Source organism: Brachyistius frenatus, unplaced genomic scaffold, assembly GCF_029030835.1.
Source record: "Brachyistius frenatus isolate BFR_SWC_R1_liver_20210118 unplaced genomic scaffold, ASM2903083v1 Contig_2, whole genome shotgun sequence".
Classification (NCBI taxonomy): domain Eukaryota; kingdom Metazoa; phylum Chordata; class Actinopteri; family Embiotocidae; genus Brachyistius; species Brachyistius frenatus.
This window is the reverse complement of record NW_027210601.1, coordinates 3,313,841-3,337,130: the sequence shown is the minus strand read 5'-3', so window position 1 is coordinate 3,337,130 and position 23,290 is coordinate 3,313,841. Positions and strand designations below refer to the sequence as shown.

At 40.2% G+C, this 23,290-nt stretch overlaps 2 protein-coding genes across 3 annotated transcripts; both read left to right on the top strand.

Moving 5' to 3' along the window:
- Positions 1 to 5,930: 5,930 nt before the first annotated feature.
- Positions 5,931 to 10,969, top strand: ecm1a (extracellular matrix protein 1a). Its single transcript, XM_069693802.1, has 4 exons — positions 5,931 to 6,009; positions 6,108 to 6,361; positions 10,517 to 10,722; positions 10,840 to 10,969. Exons 1-4 carry the CDS (start codon positions 5,937 to 5,939, stop codon positions 10,865 to 10,867), a joined length of 561 nt encoding a protein of 186 aa, XP_069549903.1. The 5' UTR covers positions 5,931 to 5,936; the 3' UTR covers positions 10,868 to 10,969.
- Positions 10,970 to 12,364: 1,395 nt separating this feature from the next.
- Positions 12,365 to 22,912, top strand: LOC138618187 (phosphatidylinositol 4-phosphate 5-kinase type-1 alpha-like). 2 transcript variants are annotated; one of them, XM_069693763.1, is made up of 17 exons: positions 12,365 to 12,497; positions 12,965 to 13,123; positions 14,740 to 14,781; positions 14,973 to 15,007; positions 15,176 to 15,262; positions 16,271 to 16,401; positions 16,550 to 16,667; positions 16,948 to 17,100; positions 17,504 to 17,803; positions 17,971 to 18,179; positions 18,303 to 18,386; positions 18,766 to 18,814; positions 18,896 to 18,980; positions 19,076 to 19,243; positions 19,414 to 19,630; positions 20,350 to 20,435; positions 20,542 to 22,912. In XM_069693763.1, coding segments are annotated over exons 2-17 (1,815 nt in total). In that variant the 5' UTR covers positions 12,365 to 12,497; positions 12,965 to 13,074; the 3' UTR covers positions 20,544 to 22,912. The 2 variants fall into 2 exon arrangements, with proteins under 2 accessions (XP_069549864.1, XP_069549875.1); XM_069693774.1 differs by lacking the exon at positions 14,740 to 14,781.
- Positions 22,913 to 23,290: the final 378 nt, after the last annotated feature.

Genomic DNA, 23,290 nt, shown 5'->3' with positions numbered 1-23,290 from the left:
TTTTAACTTTTTTTTTTTTTTTTTTTTAAAGAGGCAAGGGAAACTGTCACACACAACTAAGCTCACCAACTCAACTTTCATATCAATTACCAGAATGACACTGAATATCAAAACACCTCTGGTACTTACAAAAAACATGTATTGTGGAGTTGCAGTCTTCTTTATACATTGGACTTCTCTTCAGTAGCGCTAGTTTTGGTGCCACATAACTTCCTGAAAAACACAATCATATTATTATTATTATTATTACGCTCTGTATGTCCCCTTTTAACAGAAAAGCTTGATTTGTTGTGAAACTTACACTTAACAAAAACAAAACGTAAAAATTATGTTTAGTTAAAGTAAAACATCTGAGACTTCTTTTATGCACACAAAAGGTTTATTTTCTCTAAAATTTTGTTCACCAATTTTTTTAAATCCATGTTAGTTAGCTAACCAAGATAATCCATCCACCTGACAGGTGGGACACCAGATCTTTTACTGCAACTCGTTAAAAAGAGGTGTGAAAACAAAACTGCTGCATTGATACATTTTTGTTGATCGTGCGAGTTGTGACTTACACAGCTTGCGTGTCCTTCTTCACATGGTCACATATTGGTCTGTACTCTGTCAGCTGTGTTTTCAGAGTACTGATCTCCTGTTTCCAGGCACCACTGTCTCTCTCCAGGTTCACTTAGTGACGAAGAAAGAAAGAAAATTTCAGCCTTTGACGGTCATTCATGTATGACACCACATAGTGGCGCTGGCAACTTAGCTGAGCATTTATCATATCAGTTGTGCGTTGTACCTTTCATCTCGCTGAAGCTCTGCTGTGTGTAACCAAGCTCTTCTTTTCGTGTTTTCTGCAATAAAGTGGGAGAAATGTCTGTCTAACAGTCTTTTTCTTAATCCTCTGCAACTGCCTTAAACCTGTAAAACTGGTGACAACCACTACAGCAGGAGGTCATTCAGCCAAGGTATTTAAAATGAGTACTCAGATATTTCAGTGTAGTAAAAATACAATTAATAATAATAATAATAACAACAATATGTAAAAATATGGCAACACAAGTAAAAGTATTGTATTTAAGTTTAAGTTTTAGCAGTAAAATGTACTGAAAGCATCAGAAGTGAAGAAAAATGGCTGCTGCATATTTTGCAGTACATTAGCAGATAAATAACGCTGACGCATGAGGCATTCGCTGTGACCGCAAAAGAAGGAACTGGTTTTAACTACATCACATACAATTAGTTTAGTCCAGGGGTTTCTAACCTGAAGGCTTGTGATTAATGGCAGTCATGCTGCACAATTGCCCTTTTTTTTTTTTTTTAACCGTTTTTTTTTTTTTTAAATGTTGGCTAATTTGACCCTTTTGGCCCTTGGACAGTAATTTAAATTTACATCATTTAGAGAGTAAACTGTCAAGATAAAAAGGTCAGTAACCACTTCTTCAATGTGTTATATTCTGAAAACCTGTCAAGCATAACTTATACTGCAATTGTCAAACAGTGGAGGGTAATAGAGAAAGAAAAAAAAAAGTTTTTTTTTTCCTCTCAAATGTATTTCAGTAAAAAATATAAAGTGGCAACCGGTGAAATTACTGCAGAAGCCTTACAATTTTAAGTCCAGAACCAGAGTGAATGTGCTCAAAGTGCATATCTCAAATGTTTTCTAAAAGATCCATGTTTCACTGGATCATCACTGCCACATGAAATACAAAATAGCAAATCTGAAAATTGTTGATTTTTCTTCAACTCCACCCTTCCTCCTGAATTTTACCATTCATGCTCTGTGCTGCTTAAACATGTTACCCTGCCTCGGTAATGGCTTCATTCTCATGATGAATATGAAGAAATCATTGGTGACATGTTCCACTTCCAGAGTAGAAAGACAGACGCTGAAACCACATCAAAAGAGAAGAAAACATTTTCACCTCTTCCTCTTGACAGGTTTCACTTTCTGATTTCTTCTTCTCTAGCTCTGATTCGAGTCGGATCACCGCAATCTTCATATCCCGCAGCCCATTTACCGCCCCAGCAAATAGGTTTTCCAGCGAGACTTTAACGAGTTCCTGTTCTACACATCGAATATAAAGCTGCTCCAACTCCGCTCTCAAGTTGTCTGTCCTCTTGCCGAATCTGTCCATCACTTGATGTTGGCCAATAACAACTATCAGCAGTCCCATGGACAGCAAGATGGGTAAAATGACAATGACCCACAGATGTCGCATCGATGCCGTTTGGGTTGCTATGAGGAAACACAGAGAGAGATAAAGAAACAGGGATGACAGGTTTCTTAAAGACACACTCTCACCACTCTGATAACAAGTCATTTGAATTAAAACATCCTACTTACAAATGTCTTCTTACCTTATCTGTATATAGTTCCCTTTAGTCCCTGCTCACTTGTGCTCATTAATTTGCCTCAGGCAGACAGCTCAACAGAGAAGGTGCAGCCTTTCACTTCACTGCCAGCAGTAAATGGTTCATTGGTTCCTCTTTTACTTAGCTATCTGTTTGACTGCTAAAGTTGAACCCGCAAACAGGTTGAGCGTTGCACTTTGCACTCGTTTGCATAATATGATGAAGTATAAAGGTGTACCTGCGCCTGAGTGTATGCAAACAAAGTGATTTGAATGCGTCAGGGACGGGATCTGTGCTCAATGGAGCTCATTGATCACACCTGGAGCCAATCAGGACTGTTAGCGATTGTACGAGAGGGGCCGAGCCAAGTAACTATGAAAAGTGCTGCAGGAGCTGGAACCTTTTCAAAGCAGGTGTTGTGACACGTGCAGATATTTCTATTTCTATGTATCAAATTCTAGTGTTTTTTTCAGGTAGCTCCACGCCAGAAAATGATTCAAAACCAGGAAGTATTAAATATTCAAATAACTCCTAATAAAATTGTATAGTCAAAACACTGTGATGCAACTTGAAAGGTCCCAATTCTATGATCGCTGGTAGCTTAAAGAACAATTTAATCATGAGAAATGCATTGTGTCTCATAATAAAGGTATTCTTTGAAGCAGCTGTAATCAATATCGCTTGCACCAATAGTTAACAGCCAACTCTGCTGTCCCTGTAGAACGTTTTAGGGACTTTCGGCTCATTGTTTAAGTTTTTGGTGTCATTTGCACAGCTGTAGCATAAACAGTTCCCCAGAACTCTCTTAAGACTTGCAGAAAAAGAGAAAAAAAAATACAGAAACTTATTTTTGTTTCATGGATTAATTTGAGGACGTCACTGATCTACAAATCCGATGTTTTCATGTGCTGCAATTGTAGTGAAGCCTTAGTGGGCATTCAAGACTTAGCAAATAGACTTGGCAAATAAATCGTGATTTGACTTGTGTTTCATGAGTTTATTTTCATTGCTCGCAATCACATTTTATTTTTATTGAGTCATTAGCTTTTCTACCTCACTGAAGCATTAAAACTAATATTCTTTAAACTTTCAAGCATTTTTTTATGAGCAAGTTGAAAATAAGCATAAAAACAGGTGGAACGAAACTTTGTCAGCAGCTGCTGTTTTCAGCAAAAAAAAGAAGCTGCTCAGCACCAACCAGCAGAGAGTTAGTGACCAAAAGCAGAGATTAAAAAAAAAAAAAGAATGAATGTTAGGCTGACATTTATGACAAGGCCAGAAACGTGATTACAAATAAGTTTATACTTCTCTATCCTGCTGTGCAAGTTGTCTCTAGCATATATTGTTTGCAGCCATGCCCACATACTTCACAATGTTACATTGTCAACTCTGGTCTGACTGGTCTTTCGGTTTTCACTGGAGAGGAATGAAAAATATAGCTGACTGCCCACAATCAGAAGAGAATCCCTTGTGTCAATATTTGCAAAGATCTAATATCATTATAATACAGTGTATGAAGTTTAATATCATTTCTCTTCTCTTTTTTTTTTGTTATAAGCATTATAAAACAGACTTTGGCTGATCTTTTTTTTTTTACTTTTCATTTTGTTCATTCTACTAGTTGTGTACCATGTAAGTTGTGTAATTTACCATTAAAACCTAAAAACAGGTTTGTCTACATTTACAGATGCCATTTTGCAGATAAACAGTTTTCACAAGACAGTCATGTATGAGAAATGCGTGAGTTGTGTGTGAATATTACAATTAGTACATGTGAAAACAAATACACTTCTATCTGCTGCATTGTGTTCCTATAAATGGAATAAAACAATTAGATAAAATCTTTACCTGGAACACACAAAGAATAAAAACAAAAACCCAGAGGCTCAACTCCACAACGTCACTGTGTGTCCAGTGCTCTCCGGACAACAGTAAAGAGCTCCACACAATCCTTTTGAAAATAAGGAACAGCTCTGAAGAATTGTGCATTTGAACTATTGGCAGCCACTCATTTTCTTTGTGGGTGGGGACAGAATGCTTACAGTGTCAACAAATTATAGCTGATAAATGTTTTAGTGGAACAGAGAAATCAAATGGCAGGGCACAAAGACTGAAGACAAATCATTTTTTATTTGTTTGTAGTCTTACATCCTGTGATATCCTGTTTTCATTTTAATCTTTAAAACCGTTTTGGGTTTCTCCTTGACCCCTTTCACCTTTTTTTCCCACTGAAATCACTTGTGGTTAAGTATTATATAACATTAACTAGATTTCATTAACATTTCTTTTCCAGTCAGGAAAGGCTTTACAAAAGATGTTTAAATGACTAAATAAGGAGATTACTATAAAACTATAATAAAGGACTTTAACTGGGTAATATACTACACTGATAGGGAAATAGATCAATTTAAATTAGTAATAGATTACTCTTAAACTCTAATGAATACTTATTTTTTTTGCTGTGTAATAGATACTCTTAAGGGGTGATAAATTATTTTAATTGGGTGATAGATTACTAGAAAAACATAATAAGATACTCTAAATGAGAAACATTACTCTAAAAGTGCCTTATTCCTTAACTGGGTAGATTAATGTAAAAGTTTGATAACTTTAATAGAGTGACTTAATTCCTAAAAAAAAATATCAAACCCAAAACAACAAATAACCAAACAAATAATAGAAAAAAAAAAGTTTGTTTTACAGTAGAACAACACTTATTCAGTAGATTAAAAATAACTCTTTGACAACTGTTTGAATTTTATGGAGTAAAAGACTGTTAAAGTGATTTAGTCACTATGAGAAGGTCCATCCTTCATTTAAGTCACATGCTACAAAAACAGTTTGTACAAAACAACATGACAAAATGTTTAGCATTTTTGCAGAGTGTAAACTATGCCAACAGAACGCACGTTCATCTAGTTTTTAATAACAGGGATGAGGGAGTTTGTCGTAAACTCTGTGGAGTTTTGGGTAAGAAACCAGAAAGGTTTTGAAAAAGATATCAGTTTGATCCACGTTTCTCCGTAGCTTTATCCAGTCAGCAAAGATCAGATAAGCTGGGACAGATTTTTTTACTACTATTTAGTTAAATAAAAAGAACATTATAAAATATATGTAATATTCAAGTTCATCACATCCTGAAAGAAAGTTAAAAAAAAAAAAAAGGCTCTGCAGATTCAATCATGCAAATACAATGAAGCCATCGTTATTGTTAGTTAGTGATGACGTAGTGCTTTTTCTGCTGTGAAAAGTCAAAATATCTACTCTAAAGATGTATGTTATTATACCAGTATATATCATCCTGAACTTGGTGGAATTGTTTCCACTATGACTGCAGACTTTTTCCACCAACCTTGAATGGATCAGCAGATATCACTCAAGTTCAAACCCATCCTGTGTTTATCTTGACAGCTATGTTACCCCCCACACAAACCATCATATCCCCCCACTCCCACACCCACCCCTCATTTCCAAGCATTTCACGCCCACACGTCTGCCCCTCACCATCTCTCATTCATATAAACTGTCACAGTGCATTTTAGAGAGAAATCTGCCTTTTCAGAGATCAGTTCCCACCATACCACCATACAGCCATGACTTCAGTTGGAGGCTGCACAGGCTTTTGGATAATTGTACTGATGACTCTTCATGGTGCAAATCTGGGAGGTAATTTCTTCTAGATCACTTGTGCATTTACACTCACTTCACTGTTCAAACTGCAAACGCTGTTAACCTCTGTGTTGCTTTATGTCTGATTTCCACAGAGACCCACAAGTACTTCCGCAATGAGCCAGATGTCCCTTTTCCGCCTGCTCTACCCACCGCTCACAACCTGGATGCCATTTGTCTTCAGGGTCAGGGTCGTCCCAGATACCCAGACAGCTTCTTCCCGCACTCTGGTAACAGTCATTTCCGTCGCCGTGGAAACGCCATCAACCTCCTGGAGTCGTGGTACAGCATGTGTTGCTTTGGACAAGTGGCACGGAGCAACCAGATCCTCTGCTGCGCCGAGCAAGCTGTGAGTCTCCGAGAATAAACAGGACAACACATTAGGTAGGTAGGTAGGTAGGTAGGTAGGTATATACTTTATTAATCCCCGAGGGGAAATTTTTTCGCCACAGCAGCATACATACTGAAGCAATAATAGAAACAATAGAATAAAATAATAGAATAGAATAATATAATAGAAAAGCAATAAAATAAAATAGCAGTAAATAGCAGTAAAAAATATAAAATATAAAATGCACAGTATATGCAGTATATATACAGTACATTATATATCTATATATATTATATACAACAAACCAATAAACACAGTCAACATATATATATATATGTATATATATACCCATACAGTACAGTATATATCTATATATATATAATATACAAGCAACCCAGAAACACAGTCAACAGTGTTATTGTACTGTGATGGATTTTGCCAGAGGTGAGTTATTGTAAAGTCTTATGGCAGTGGGCAGGAATGATCTCCTGTATCTGTCCTTGTGACAGCGGAGCTGGAGGAATCTTTTAGAGAAAGTGCTCCGCTGTCCCTGCAGTAGGTGGTTGAGAGGGTGGACAGGATTATCCAAGATGGACAATAGTTTGTTCAGCGTCCTCCTCTCCACCACCTTTTCCAGACTATCTAGTTTGTAGCCGATGATGGAGCCGGCCTTCTTAACCAGTTTGTTAAGTCTGTTGGTGTCTCCGGCTCCAATGCTGCTCCCCCAGCAAACCCCAGCGAAGTACAATGCACTGGCCACAACAGACTGGTAAAACATCTCCAACATCTCGCTGCACACATTGAAGGATCGAAGTTTCCTCAAGAAAAAGAGTCGACTCATCACCTTCTTGTAGACAGCATTGATGTTGGTCTTCCATTTCAGTCTGTTATCAATGGACACACCCAGGTACTTGTACTCCTCAACCATGTCCACCTCCTCTCCCAGAACTCTCAGCGGTTGTGGAGCCGTCGTCTTCCTCCTGAAGTCGACCACCATCTCTCTGGTCTTGGCCACGTTCAGGAGCAGGTGATTTCTTCCCGCCCACTCCACAAAGTCCTCCACTACTGCCCTGTACTCATCCTCCCGTCCATCTCTTATACATCCTACCACTGCAGAGTCATCAGAGAACTTCTGCAGATGGCAGGACTCTGAGTTGTACTGGAAGTCAGTTGTGTACAAGGTGAACAGGAAGGGAGACAGAACAGTTCCCTGTGGAGCTCCAGTACCACTGACCACCGTATCAGACAGCACACTGCCCAGACGGACAAACTGTGGTCTGCCTGTCAGGTAGTCATTGATCCAGGAGACGGTGGGCGCATCCACCCCCACCACCCGCAGCTTCTCACTCAGTAGCAGTGGTTGGATGGTGTTGAATGCACTGGAGAAATCAAAGGTGATTCTCACAGATTCACCGGTTCCATCCAGGTGAGACTGAGCTCATTGCAGCAGGTAGATGATGGCGTCGTCCACTCCCACATGAGGCTGGTAGGCAAATTGCAGAGGGTCCAGAGAAGATTTCACCAGCGGCCTGAGGTGGGCCAAGACCAGCCTCTCCAGCACCTTCATCACATGAGATGTGAGGGCAACCGGTCGGTAGTCGTTGAGGCCAGATGGAGTCGTCTTCTTCGGTACAGGAACCAGACAGGACGTCTTCCACAGCACCGGGACCTCCTCCTGCTTCAGGCTCAGGTTGAAGAGGTGTTGTAGGACCTCAGCCAGCTGGACGGCACAGGTCTTCAGGACCACGGGGCTGATGCCGTCAGGTGCAGCCTGTGTGTGTGTGTGTGTGTGGGTGTGGGGGGGGGTGTGTGTGTGTGTGTGGGGGGGGGGGTCGAGGTGTCAATGGAGGAAGAGCCCTTTGTGATTGAGGGCTCTATGCAGTTCACCAGGGGGCGCAGAGGGGGGAGGGGGGAAGGCAGCAGAGGTGTTTTGGAGGTGTGGAGGAGACAGATGAGGGTGGTGAACTAAACCTGTTGAAGAAACAGTTTAGTTCATTTGATCTCTCCAGGGAGCCCCCTGGTTGTCTCTCTCGCCCCTTGAACCCAGTAATCTCCTTCATACCGGTCCACACCTCCCTCACGTTGTTCTGCTGGAGTTTGGCCTCCAGCTTCCTCCTGTAGGAGTCCTTGCACTCCCTCATCTTCTCCTTCAGGTGGCGCTGCACTCTCCTGAGCTCCTCCCTGTCCCCAGACCTGAAGGCTGCTTTCTTCTTATTAAGAAGAACTTTCAGGTCACTGGTGATCCAAGGCTTATTGTTGGGGAAGCATTTTACAGTCCGGGATGGTATGGTGGTGTGTTCACAGAATTTGATGTAGTCCTCATGCTGTTGATGTCCTCCCCATGTGGTCCAAACAGCACATTCCAGTCCGTGGACTCAAAGCAGTCCTGTAGGGCATCTTTAGCCTCCTGTGTCCACCTCCTCACAGTCCTGGTGGACACAGGCTGCCTCTGCACCAGGGGGACATACCTGGGAGTCAGCAGGACCAGGTTGTGGTCTGATCTACCAAGGGGGGGAAGGGCAGTAGCACTGTATGCATCCATGGCATTAGCATACAGTAAGTCCAGGGTTTTATTGTTCAGGGTGGGGCAGTTAACATACTGGTGCAAAGTTGGCAGTACTTTATCCAGACTGGTGTGGTTAAAGTCTCCAGTAACTAACAGAAATGCACCGGGATGCTTAGTCTGTAGTTTAGCCACAGTGGAGTGAATGGTGTCCACTGCTGCCTCTGCGTCAGCTGATGGAGGAATGTAAACAACGATAACAATGGAGGACGTGAACTCCCTCGGCAAATAATAAGGGCGCATCCCCACGGCGAGAAGTTCAATGTCCCGGCTACAAAAACGTTCCTTCACACACACGTGGTCGGGATTGCACCACCTCTCGTTCACATAGACTGCAATCCCTCCACCTTTCTTCTTGCCGCTCCGAACAACGTCTCTGTCCGCCCGAACAGTCCTGAAGCCGGGTACGGCCGCGCTGTGGTCCGGGAGATGTGAGTGCAGCCATGTCTCGGTGAAACACGTGATGCTGCACTCCCGGTACTCCCGCTGGGTCTTTACCAGCGCGCCGAGCTCGTCCGTCTTGTTGGCCAACGACCTCACGTTCCCCATTAAGATCTCCGGTACCGATGGTTTGTATTTCCTCCTTTCCGCCTTTAGCTGAGCTCCGGCTCTGCAACCCCGCCGTCTTCTCCGAAGTTCAACGGGGATCTCAGGCCTCGCTCCGGGCAGCAGCAGTAGGGGTCTACTCAGCGCGATCAGCTGATCACAAGAGTAAACAATAACAGAGCCCCCAGCCAGAAACGTGGAAAAATTAACTTAACACGAGAGAAAGAAAAAAAACATCAACTCCGAAGAGAGGAGAAAGGCTTAAAAAATACTAATAATACTAATAACAAGGGGAGGGGAGCTGCCGCAACAGGCTGCCGCTGGTGCGGCGCCATCTTAGAAAAATGCATATTATTATGCATGATACTGTTATTATTTATCATAGGCTACTTAATTAAAGTGCAATATCAGTTTATTAATAAAGTATAATTGTGAGGGGATAATACAAAATGTTTTCACAATAATAGTATGCTGCTGTATTGCATATAGTGTGCTCTGTACTCCTTTTTTTTTATACAAAAGTACAAACACAATTTATAATTCAAAATGAGTTTAGTTATTTTCTGTTTTTATGCAGGGTAACAAAATACATCAAATGTATAACTTTCCTTATGTACATACTATTTTGTGATTTTCTTCTTCAAAAACAGACCAAAAAGTATCATCTGTGATTACTAATCTTCAAGAGGATTCGCAAAGATCATTTTACTGTCAGTGGTCAACTGTCAGTGTCAGTCAGCTAATATACAACTATAAGGATTTTGAAGAGAATTTCATTGTATTTAACAATGTACAGGAAATAATTTATTTAAATGACAATATAAATTTGTACCTTTTTCAATACTCATAGTGATAGATAAGTGGTGACAAAAAGAAAAATATATTTTCCCTTACTGTGTCATATCTCAAAGAATTAGCATCAGTGGGAGAGACAAATCTAAAAGGAATTCCTGTATTTTACACAAAAAGAGTTGTTTTGTGCTCACGTAAGCAAACAAGCAGGATTAATTGAGTGAACGACGGCCGGTGAGAGTTTGTGAGGATGATTTGTGCTTTTCTTACAGTGGAAACAAGCCCTGTCCCAGTTCTGTGTGGATGAATATTCCACCATGACTCTCCCATATGAGTGCTGTGAGGGCACACCGGATGCTCGGTGGACGTGCTTCAACAGCGAGCTGCCAAACCCAAACTACGACGCCTCACCAGGCTACACTGCCCCCGTAGTCCCCGGGCAGCCAGGATTCACCTTCAACCCAAATGCTTGCTTGAGGTGAAAAGAACACAACGTCATACATAAATAAAGTATGAAAAGAGTTCATTGTGAAGTGAAAATATGTGCAGTATAATGCTTATCTAATACTTTATCTATATTTGGTCTTTGTTTCAGGCTCTTAGAAGACGACACGGAATGCTAGTTTGGTTTATTAAAGTCAATAAAACTCAGCTTTTATTTTTTTCATCTCTGTATTTTCACCAAGATTTGTCACAAAAACTGAAAATACATTTAATTTTTTTTTTTTTTTATCAAATTCTCACCAATATAACTCTGTCTTGAATTTCAAAATGTTTGACCTTTTTATTCTTATTCTACGTGAAATAAAGACACAGCCTAAAGGGTCATTGCCTTATTGTTTTTTTGTCATTGATGGAAGTTACAGTGGACCTCATGTAACAGCCTCAAAAAGGAAAATGAAATAAGTTATCAGTGTTTAAACGTCCACACTTTGTTGTAGCAAATACACAAAATCACAGGCTATGTAATGAAACAATTGTTCACCAGGGGTCACGGTTGGGTTGAATATGACATTCAAATATTGGTAATGAATAATATAGGTTTGAGCTTGCTGCCCAAGAATGTGAGAACTAAAAAAATAACCCAGGCCACATTAATAATTTAATCAGCAGTCAACACACTTCCTGTTTGAGTCTTTTCCATTCACAATAAAAGCAGAATTCTAAAAATTAAAATCAGTAGAAATGCAGTCCATATAAATATTTCAGAGAGGGAAATGTTTTGATTAATTGAAGGTCATTCGGTACACCTCCACTAAAGCCAATAGTCCACTCCTCTATGATATGCAAATCTGAAAGTGCCTGAAACTGCTCACAGCTTCAATTTTCTTCACTTTGAAAATTGCGTAGTGAAAATGTGTTCGCACCAGGCTACTTATACAAGTCTGTATTTCCAAAACTATTTGAATGACGTCAAAATATCCTAATGCCTCACTAAAACCTCACGTCTCAGCTGTGGTACCAGTTACAGTTCTCCCTTATGAAAAGATGTCCCCGTGTGTATCCAGGGGATTGTTGGTACCTGTAAATGTGGATTGATAAAGTGTTTATATGAGTCATTGTATTTGACAGGCCTATTTTTGGTTAGAAATGGTTTGTGTATCAGCAGCGTCATTGGATGCATGCCAAAATTTGGGGCTCTTCCTTGGCCCAGGCTACAGCCCTACACCAAGTTTTATGAAAATCAGGCAAGTAGATGTTCCCAAATCCTGAACAAGGACAATAGACTTAAAACAACAATGGTAGAGATGTTATGGCACAAACTAAAACGGTCATTAAGCAATAAAGGTAACATAATACTGAAAAGGAAACAACGGAGTTCAAAAACAAAAAGACAACAACAAAAAGAGGAACAGTCACGTAGCCTAATTAAACGAGCAAGCACAAAACGCAAAGTAATAAGCATTTCAAAAGCGAGGGCTGCGGTACAGCAGTATATATATTTTTTTTTTGCCTTTTCTGTTAATTTTATCCATTAACTTAGGCAAATTTAAAGTAGTTGGTAAACATTAAAGGTCTCAGTAGGTCCGTTTTTGGGTGGAGCTGATTTTATAGTGACATTTTGTTTTATTTTGAAAGGAAAAAAACCCGGAAGTGTGATTCTTGCTCCGGCTAAAAGAGCCGAGCACAAACTGGCCGCTTCCTGCACTGTTTCCTTGTTTATGTGTTTTCGGGCAAACAAGCACTTTTACAGGAGAAAAGTTTGCTTGTCTTTCTGCGGAAACTTCCAGAACTCCTCCGCAGTATTTACGAGTAAGTTGACGTTTTGTTTTTGTTGTTTTTTTTTTTTTTCCCCGTGGTGATTTTCGGTATTTATTAGCGTGACTCGTTTGGTTAAAGTTAAAAAAAAAAAAAAAAAAGTTAAAGCAGAGTTAGCAGCTAGCTTTCACGTAGTCAGTCGGCTTCAATTTCGCAACCCAGCTGTTGTGTTATCCTGTTACAACACGCGCCGGCCTTCCCATTCATCACCGGTTTTTTTTTGTTTTTTTTGCTGAATGACATTATTTAACAGACAGTTAGCGGCAGCTTGAGGTGCCATTAGCGGGGAGGTTGCCGTTGAAACGTCCATTCTGCCGTCGGCCAACGTGGCTGCGGTCGATATTTGTGGTATGAAGTCACTCTGGTGTGTGTGTGTGTGTGTGTGTGTGTGTGTGTGTGTGTGTGTGTGTGTGTGTGTGTGTGTGTGTGTGTGTGTGTGTGCGTGCTGCTTTCCTACCCAGATCCACGCTTCCTTGACCCTGCTCGCATCGAGAGATCTGATACTCCCCTGAGGTGAATCAGGACCTTGAGTTTTCATCAATACTAAGTGTGAGATAAGTTTCTGGTCTGAATGGCCACAGCTGCAGAGGAGCCTCCCGGGCTGCAGGGCCACACTGCCAGTAAGTACTGCGTTATTATTATTATTATTATTATTATTATTCCCCACCTCTCATTTAAAGTGACAGATCAGACGTGCTTGATCAGTTGTTGTTGTTGTTGTTTTTTTTTACTTCTAATCACTTGAGTGATACAGATACACAGCTCAGGTTATTGATCCTGTGGATTGACATGTCTCAGCGGCTCATTAGACAGAGATTGATAGTTTATTTATTATGCGTGATGGAACTTTTGGTGGATATAAAATTGTTTGGGGCGTTACTCTCAGTTTTTGTTGAAACTGTAAGAGAAGTGTTGACTCAGCATTTTGTCATTTTTGAGACTATACTTTCTGGGTCTGTTGAATTGTGTCACGTAGTGGAGATTTCCCCACTTTCACCTCGGGAGGGCTGGTTTAAGATTCGGGCTCAATTCTTGTCGACGACATCTCCCAAAAGAGTAAATGATTCCACATGCCATCATCTTGATTATTATTTATTCAACGGATGGTCTCTCAGATTGCAGTAACATAACGATACAACCCCTGCAATCCTTAAAACCAAAAAATCTCAACCATGGAAGGAAATGCTGAATGAATCAATTTGACTTTAGATTTCCAAAGGACATACCTACAGCTATCTGTCTCTTTTAACATGAACTCATTTATTAACTTATTCTTATCATTTCAAAATGATCATTTCTAAACAGAAATCACACGTGTGCATGCACACCCTACTTAGATTGGTTTCGACCTGTTGTACTGTGAGACGTTTCAAATATTAAGTCAACCTCTACTGATATAAAAAGGATGTGCCTAATAAACTGAGAACATACAAAATAAACCTGAGCACAGTAAAGGTTTGAAAGAGATACTGGCTGATTTACTCAGTATGCTCTTCAGTAAATTTGGATGATTCATAATGGTCGGATTAAAATAAGATTCATATTTGAGTGGTTTTGATCAAAGAATTACAATATTTCCAGAATATCATCCTTTTGCTGAGTCAACTATTTATTTGAGCAAAATACTATAAATTGTAGGGTGAACCTAAAACTATCTTGCGTTACTTTGTTTGGGAATGTTTATTTTGAAAAAAATGTATTTACTTTTAAAACATGTGGTTGGATATTAATAATTTTTTAGGGTGGAGGCCCCTAATACAGCGATTTAAAAGAGAAAGGTCAAAACAAGACGCCGAGGACAAGATATTCTAAACATCAAACTCGGCAAATACTTCCTTTCCAATTTCCCATAATCCAACCAACATCTTTTTCATCAGAAACTTCTAGCTCTGTACACACCCACGACTTTCTAACTCCACATCTGCAGTTTGAAACGCATGCTGTTTAAAATGTGTAGTCTCCATGATGGGATGACCCTGATGACATCTCTATTTTCTGTTGACCTTTAGGTTGCAAGTTCACAAAATGAAATCAATCTGAATAGCAGACACCATTATGCCCTTTCACTTTCAAGAGTGTATTTCCTTGAAATTCAAAAATGAACTACTTAATGTTGACTTTAGACTCCTGGCAATGCAACTTGCTATTATCAGGACATTCATCAGGACATTCATTGGCCCGTTGTGAACTCCCTTTAATAGCATACTAATCTGAATTCCTCCCATTGCACTCAAAGACCTGCAGAGTCAGTTCTGGAGGACACTGGCTTCTCTCAGAGGTAATGAACGTGGTGCGTCTGCATGCCTGTGTCAGAGCTCAGCTGCGCTCTCCGTGTCCAGTAGTAGGGAATGCTGGAAGCTGTGTTGCTCGATTTTCCTGCACCCACTGTAATAACTGCATTTGCTTGATCAACTCATTTCCTTTCCTCGGTGTGTATTTCTTGTGTAACTTGTACGTTTCTCACCCCAGATTCGACTGGGATTCAAAAAAATGCTTCAACAGAGGTGAGAAATACATTTGTTGGTAGGAAATGTGTAATCAGTGAGGAAACTGCTGCTTAAACGATTTGGACTTCCCCAATATGCTTGCTGACATGACGTCTATTTATCCTTGTGAAAGATGAGTGTTCCATGTGACTCGTTTTCCTTTTGTAACCCAATTTGTTCTGACAGGGTCCGAGCACCACCATGACTCCGGCCATGAAGAAAACGATCGGCCATCGCGGAATTGATCAAACTGGGGAGACAACATACAAAAAGGTGGGAGATCAGCCATTGCAGTCTGAAGTACATTTTCACTGAAAACTGTCCATCATGATTTTCAAGACCTCAAAGTAAATATTCATCACCCTGTATCTTGTTTTATCTGACCAGCAGTCAACTCGCTGTACTGGACTTCTAATCTCACAGGAGTCTCTATATACCTCCATTAACTGTCAAAACAATTGTTCAATTAAAGAACAATAATAAATAAATGCTCAAAACCCCCAAATTTAAGCCAGGGATTCGCCAAACTTTTCAATGTACCACTACGAGCCAAAACAAAGTGCCACTTCACACTGCAGCTACAGACAGTTTTTTACTTTCAGATAAGATTCACAGATTTAACCATGAAATAGTCTCACAAATACAAAAAAAAAACAATAACACAAGGCTATCGTTTTAAATTCAGAGTACATTCGGCTCTCTTAATTAAAAAGGCGCCGCTCCGATTCCTCCTCAGCATTAAAAGGTTCTTCTGATCTGTTAGGTCCAGTGTTATCACTTTACTCTCTACTGTTTTTTTGTTTTTTTTTAGATTTTAATCATAGACATTTTACAATTCCACTTTTTTTTAGCTAAAATCAGCGACTCGGGGGTCCGAATCTGTTAAGCTACCGTTAGTTTTATTTTATGTCGGCTGTGATGTTACCCTACGTGGCTGAGCAAAGGCAACTTTTATTTCTATAACTACTTGACTGATGAACAACTGTTGTTTGTGATAAAAAAAATTAATTAAATGACAATTATTTTGGAGTTGAACTGGTTGGAGTTAAAACGTGGAGCTCATCTAGCAGTGGCAGTTTATGTCTGTTGATTTAATGCTTTGTATAAAAATCCATAATTCTTGTTTATGTGCAGTCTAATTCAGATTACATGTGAAGATTTAAAAAAATCTGGATCACCAAGTGGCAACTGGCAAATGTTACCAGCCTCTGTGGCATCTTTCATTAATCATTTCAAACTTCGTTTTTCATCCGATATAAGCCGGTTTTCTCTTTCTTCCAGACGACATCATCAGCTCTGAAAGGTGCTATCCAGTTGGGCATCACGCACACGGTCGGCAGCTTAAGTCGAAAACCTGAGAGAGACGTGCTCCTGCAGGATTTTGAGGTGGTGGAAAGCATCTTCTTTCCCAGGTGAGTCTTTAAAACGATCAATTAAGGATGTGTTTGAACGATGAATAAATGGAGGCTTTCATTTCTGTGTCGGGACAATTTGCCTGTAGAATAACTGTACTCCTTTACAGGAAGGTAATCTTGTGCCACCTCTGTGTTTTTCTGGCAGCGAGGGCAGCAACCTGACACCAGCGCACCACTATGGAGACTTCAGGTTCAAAACATACGCCCCAATCGCCTTTCGCTACTTCAGGGAGATGTTTGGCATCCGGCCAGATGACTACATGGTACACTTGTTTACTCGGCATGTGTTCGACTTGGAAAATGTGCAAAACAGCTAGCCCATACAGGGAAAAAAAAAAGAAAAAAAAGTGCTGTGAACTACGAGAAGAAAGGAGGGATTGAGCAACCAGAAAGACGGAAACTGGGGAAGTGTGAATAGTGTAATGTTGACACAGGAGAGGCGTAGCTGATGACGACTGCGGATTTTCCTGTTTTCTGAACCTGTAAGCCTGTTGTTGTTGTTTTATCAAATATCTAACCACTTTGTTCTGGTCTTTTTTTCAGTACTCTTTGTGTAACGAGCCGCTGATCGAGCTGTCGAACTCCGGGGCCAGTGGATCTCTCTTCTATGTCTCTCGTGATGATGAGTACATCATTAAGACGGTGCAGCACAAAGAAGCAGAATTTCTACAAAAACTGCTTCCAGGTTACTTCATGGTAAGACCTGATGGTATCTGCAGAAATCATGTGCTCATGACACTGCGTAAATCTGAATTCCTGTAGCCATCAAGTGACAAGCCTTGGAAACCACTGCTGCTGTCACAGTGAAACTTTGGAAGCTGAAATGATTTTTCAATTAATGGATTAGTTTATTGATTGAAAATGAATCTGTAATTAGTTTAATTAATTGGTAACTAGTTTGTACATTTTTTCCATCAAAAACTTAAAACTTCTTAAACAATTTTAAACATTTGACTTTCATTTCCAGAGCTCTGGACTTGTATGCTGTTGGTTGGACAAAACAAGCATTTTGAATTTGTCACTTTATTGTCTGTAAAATGGATATTTTTCATTATTTTAGTTTTGCCTTACTCTTCCATCCTCTCTGTTTCTTCTTGAGAACCTGAACCAGAACAAGCGGACCTTATTACCAAAGTTTTACGGGCTGTACTGCGTCCAGGCAGGCGGCAAGAACATCCGCATTGCAGTCATGAACAATCTGCTACCGAGTGCTGTACGGATGCACCTCAAGTACGACCTAAAGGGCTCCACCTATAAGCGACGGGCCTCGGCTAAAGAGAGGGAAAAGGCCGTACCCGCGTACAAGGACCTGGACTTCATGCAGGACATGTCTGAGGGGCTGTTACTGGAGGGGGACAAGCACAGTGCTGTTTGCAAGACCCTCCAGAGAGACTGTTTGGTGAGAACTATGGACAAATGCCTTTCTAAACAGGATGCTACAAGTGGGATATCGTTGAATTCATTTGAGATAAAATTATGACAAACACACAACAAACTTTCACAAAAATTAAATTAGCTTATAATTCAGTTTTTGGTCTTGCAGTACTTTTCTTGTCTTCTGTTCAGCTCCTGCAGAGTTTCAAGATTATGGACTACAGCCTCCTGGTGGGAATTCATAACGTCGATCAGGCCTGTCGAGAGCAAGCCAGCGAGGAGGCGGTGGCTGCAGCCGCGGACCAAAGGAGACCGCAAGGCCAAAAGTCCTTGTACAGCACGGCTATAGAGGCCATCCAGGCAGACACAGGAAGCGTGGGATCACTGGACACGGAGGACAAGTGAGTGACAGTGTGTCTGCGGCCACAGAGTGGTCATGTGTGGGGCAGCTTCCTTGTCTGTCCTCACAATGATGGGTTTACTGAGAAGAAAGATGAATCACGAAATGTGTTTTTATTTTACAGAACGGGAGGAATCCCTGCACGGAACTCAAAAGGCGAGAGGCTGCTGGTCTACATTGGTATCATCGACATACTGCAGTCTTATAGGTAACCGTGCACATGTTTGTATATATGCATGTCGACACAGCTTGCAGAGCAGGAGTAGTTCCAGGTCTATATCTGTGTCTACACGGGATGCGTTCAAGCACAGAACTAAGTTCACTGTAGTCGTACGTGAAGCGTAAAACGTTGGGTCGTGTTTTTACAAATATATAACTTTCACGCAGCCCATGTAGACAACTGACAGAAAAACAGGGTTCCCATGACATGAATGAGACTGAGTCAAAGCTAAGCTTTATTTGTTCTAAAAAAAAATAAAAAGCAGACAATGATTTGTTTAATGTTTCTGCTCTGTGTCATGTGAAACTGCACATGATGGATTATGTAACCTCTATGATCAAACTGGGCTGTGTGTATTGTTTTTCAGATTAGTAAAGAGGCTTGAACACTCCTGGAAAGCTCTGGTTCATGATGGGGTAAGGTTCCTCTCCTACCTTGTTGGCTTGTAGTGTTTTTAAAAAGATCAATGCTAACTTGTAATCTCTCTTTTTCTTCAGGACACTGTGTCAGTGCACAGACCGGGTTTCTATGCAGAACGATTTCAGAAGTTCATGTGCAGCACAGTCTTCAAAAAGATTTCATGTAAGTGGTTTTTAAAATAGTCCAAGTATGGATACATAATGTCCATTTCACAGTCTGGAGTCTGAACACTTTTTTTTTTCTTCTGTTGTGTCTAGTAAAGACCTCCCCGTCTAAGAAGCGCCGTGCTGTGGCTCATGGTCCGATGAAAAGAGCTGCTGGCTCTGGGGCTCTTCTGATGACCCAAACCAGTAGCAACAGCCAGATACCTTCACTCCAAACTCAACTGAGCTCTGACACCAGAGAAGACAGTGAAGGAGATAGTGGTAAGGAAAGAGGAATTCAGTCTTCCACTGTAGTGTGGGAAATGAGTTATGTTTACTAATAACCACAAACATTCAGTCTTCCTACATGTACCAGCATGTGAAGTGCTTCCCCTGCAAGTATATTGCGAGTTTTACAAGTTGTTTTTTTTTTCCCCTCCCCTCCAACCCAGGCATGCAGTCAGGTCGTCCTGACCTCCTCCCAAAGACCTTACCGCCCAGCGACGCTGTTGGCAGAGCTCCTGGAGCAGCAGCAGCAGCCTCCTCCTCCTCCTCCTCCTTGGGAGACCCTGGATTCACTTCTGCAAATCGGCCTCTGCCTCACTCTGAGGATACCTCCAAGTTAAACAACCAATCAAGCCAAGATGAGGAGCACAGCACCCCTAACAGGTGAGAGGTGAAAAGACACATGAAGATTATTATTTCAACATGAGTGATCCTCCACAGTATATCCGGATTCCAAAACTCCGATTCAGGCGTGTTTTCCGACAGCATGTCAGTGTTGGCAGACGGCACTGAATCGGGTCTAGTCACATGTGTGAAACAGCGCGACCAGGTCCAACTGGTTTATTGATTTTCTACTTTAGAGATCAGTTAAAAATTCATGCGCATACCAACAGCAGAAACGACTGCGGTGGTTTGGATGTTTGGTAAAAAAAAAAATATACAAATGGACTGGACAAAATATTAGAAACATCTGTCAAGATAAAGCAAAATTATTTCAACAGCACTGTTAACTGCATATTCCAAAATGACCATAAAGTTCACACATCTTTCCAACCCATGCAAACAAACCAAAATTGAGCCTCAGGCAGAGCTTCCCTTTTGATTGTGTACGCAGTTCAATTGACTTGACCCATGCCAAACCATCTGTAACCAAAATGGAGCTCCACTGGTAGAAGTGTTGATACACAGGTTGTGAATGAGTGTGAGCTAAAGACCGAACCACAGGAAAGTTGAAGTCTTTGCTGCCTGTATGCAAATGTACGAAAACATGTCATGAGAACGTCAGTTCTTTTAAGGAAACACGTGTCTATATTCAGATGATATATTTCAATGCATACAACCCCAGTGTTTTATATTGTGTTCTGCTCTTCTGTTGTTTTCAGAGCTCAGTTTGTGAGTCTTGAAGAAAGTATCGGTGCTGACGATGTGATCTCACTCAGCGACATCGTTCCCAACGCCAGCAAATGCTCTGCAAGTTGATTTCTTAAATGTCTCAAGTTCTTCTGTCACATTTTTTCTCTTCTGCTTTGTGTGTTGTTGTTTTTTTTTAACCAGGTCTTTTGCTTTTGGTTTACAGGTGTAGGTGTAAAAAAAAAAATAACTGGACTCTCGTAGCCTGGAAAAAACTTGGAGGATGTTCTGAGCGTGGCTGAAAGGTTACGACTCCCCGCTTGGTGGGGTTTGAGGTACCGGAATAAAAACAACAAAAAAAGAAGTTATCATCAAGATAAGTGGGATATTAAATGTTTTTTGTTGTTCTTGTTTGTTGCACTGGGATTTCTGAATCTTGACACGGTATGAGTATGTATGTATGTGGGCATTTGTGTTCTGACACTAGTAATTGCAGGTACATTAATGTTGTGGTTATTGAACACTATTATTGATCTCATAGGAACGCTTGCACTCAAAACTAAAGTTTGTTCTTGGCACTGATGTGCTCAGTTCAACCAGCATTTGATGTGAAGTGAAACATGAGGACTCTTCCTTATTTGAGAAAAAGAAATTAATAATTCTGGCCTGGTTATTTCAAATTCACTGTCCCTATTAAAAATGATTTCCCCTTTCATGTTCACCAAATTGCTGCAGCACATCCTCATACAAACTTCACTCTGTCTGTCCCAGCACCCAGAGACTGTTCCTGACATGTCTTTGACCAAGGCGCTTAAACACAAAACCATATTATTTGAATTGGGGAAAAGAGTTTTAAATTAAAGGGTTTATTTTTAAAGAAAATACTGTTTTCACACATGGTAAGCTGCTGTTTTTTTTAAAGCTTACTCTGAATGCAAATTATGCTGGAGAACGTGACCCTCAGCTTGTGGTTTTTATTTAACCAAGTGTTTTAAAGGACCTGCACAGACTGTGAATCCTAAACGTCACCGCTAATGTTCAGGTCAAAGGGTTATTTTAAGAGGCTCTTCTTTTATATTTGTATATTTTATGATCTGATGTCAGTCTTTGGTTTCGTCTAGCTTATGATCAAATGTGACTGATACTGATAGTCGAACAGTTGTTGTCAAAGGACCACAACAAACAGTGACCTGGGGCCTGTCTCATGAAGCAACACTCATGAGTTAGCCAGCCATGTTTGGATTGAATCTGATCTTTTCGGTGTCGCAAGCTTGAGTGAAAACTTAGTTGTTGCAATACTAACTTATTACTAACTACTATTATTACTAACTGATCAAACCTGCATAGAGTAGTTTGTGTTAAAGCTTGCAAATCAAAAATATTCAAGAAAAACATGAACATAGGAATCACCTCCTCACTAATCGGGCACCAAAGAGCACAGTGTCACATTATTACAAACTGGTACAATCACTTTGTTTTCCATTACAATTCACCATAATGGAAATAGTATTATTCAAGTCAAGTTGTGGTAAATGTTAAACTATTGACCCACGCTGGCAACAAATAGAGAAACTCCAGAGGTTTTTTAAGTGTAAATACCAATTTAAAAAATTAACTCTTTACTGCTCTCTTTTCTTTTTTTTTTTCTTCTGGAGAACATGAGCTATTATTAGAACATGTAAAAATATGAAGCTGTCATATACACTCTGGATTATTAGGTATACCTAGCTGAGGGTATACAGGCAAACAGTTCTGCACTAAATCCTCCCTTTGTGAAGGTTATGATTTTGAGTTTTTATTGAAACTGTTTTAGCGAGGTGTTGACTCAGCTTTATGATGATTTTTGGGGGCAGTTTGTGCCATTTTATTATTAGTCTGTTATACTGACGGGTGTTTCTATTTTGTCCACCGCATTTATATCAGTGAGACCAGGCTAAATAGGATAACTGCAACCGAGTGTCTATAACAAGGACACACAATGTCTTGTTATGAGCCATAACACCTGAAACCAGGCCTCAATAAAGTCAGCCAGTTTCAGACCTGCAGCTATTTCAGCAGTTCAGACATGGTTGCTCCCTGACTGTTGATCTATGTTAGACTTTGTTTTATGAATGGTGTATATTTACATTTTACATTTTAAGCATACAAAAATAGTTTTATAAACTACATGTATCGCAGGATGGAGTAGAAGGACTTGTTTGGGTCCTTCAGTAATTTTGCTACTGAAAAATTATAAACTAGGGTGGTAATGCATTTTCTTAAAGTATTTTATTTACACTTTTCCACTATTTGCATTTGTTAGCTGCAGTGTGTCTGCTCAGTATGAAATAGACTGCAAATACGTATGAAAACTTTTACATTTTCAGACTGATTTATGATGTATTGTCTTTAGCATTTGGTTGCTTGCTTTTTATTGGTGTATTTAGCAAACAATACTCGTATTAATCCGTTATATTGATTATAGTCATAATATAACCGTTCTTACCCAGGGTTAATTGATCTACTTGTATAAGCTCTTTGAAATTGGTGTTAGGTGCAGTGAGGCTGGTAACTTCCAGACAGATTTTTGAGACGGGCCCCCTGCTGTGGTATAAATTGTTGTTTTTTTTTTTACCCGGAAAACATGGTGATGGCTGCCTGGTGTGTAAAAAGTGAACGAGACAAAACAGTTTGTCTACTCTTTGTAAACTAAAACTGTCAGACAGCGGCTCAATTAAAAATGGTTTTAGCGCTCAAGGCGGGCTTTATGAATATGTCTTAACTTGGCTGGCTCACATGAAATGCTTACCAAGTGGTTTGATATTTGAAAATGCAGAAATGTATTGGAATAGATTTTTAGTCTGACATGTCATTTTAAAAGATGTTTCAATATGCAACAATTTGTTTTGTTTATATCGTGTATGTGCCAAAAAACTGTGCAATATATATAAAATTGATTAACAATTTTCAATATGCATTATTTGGGCATTTTTA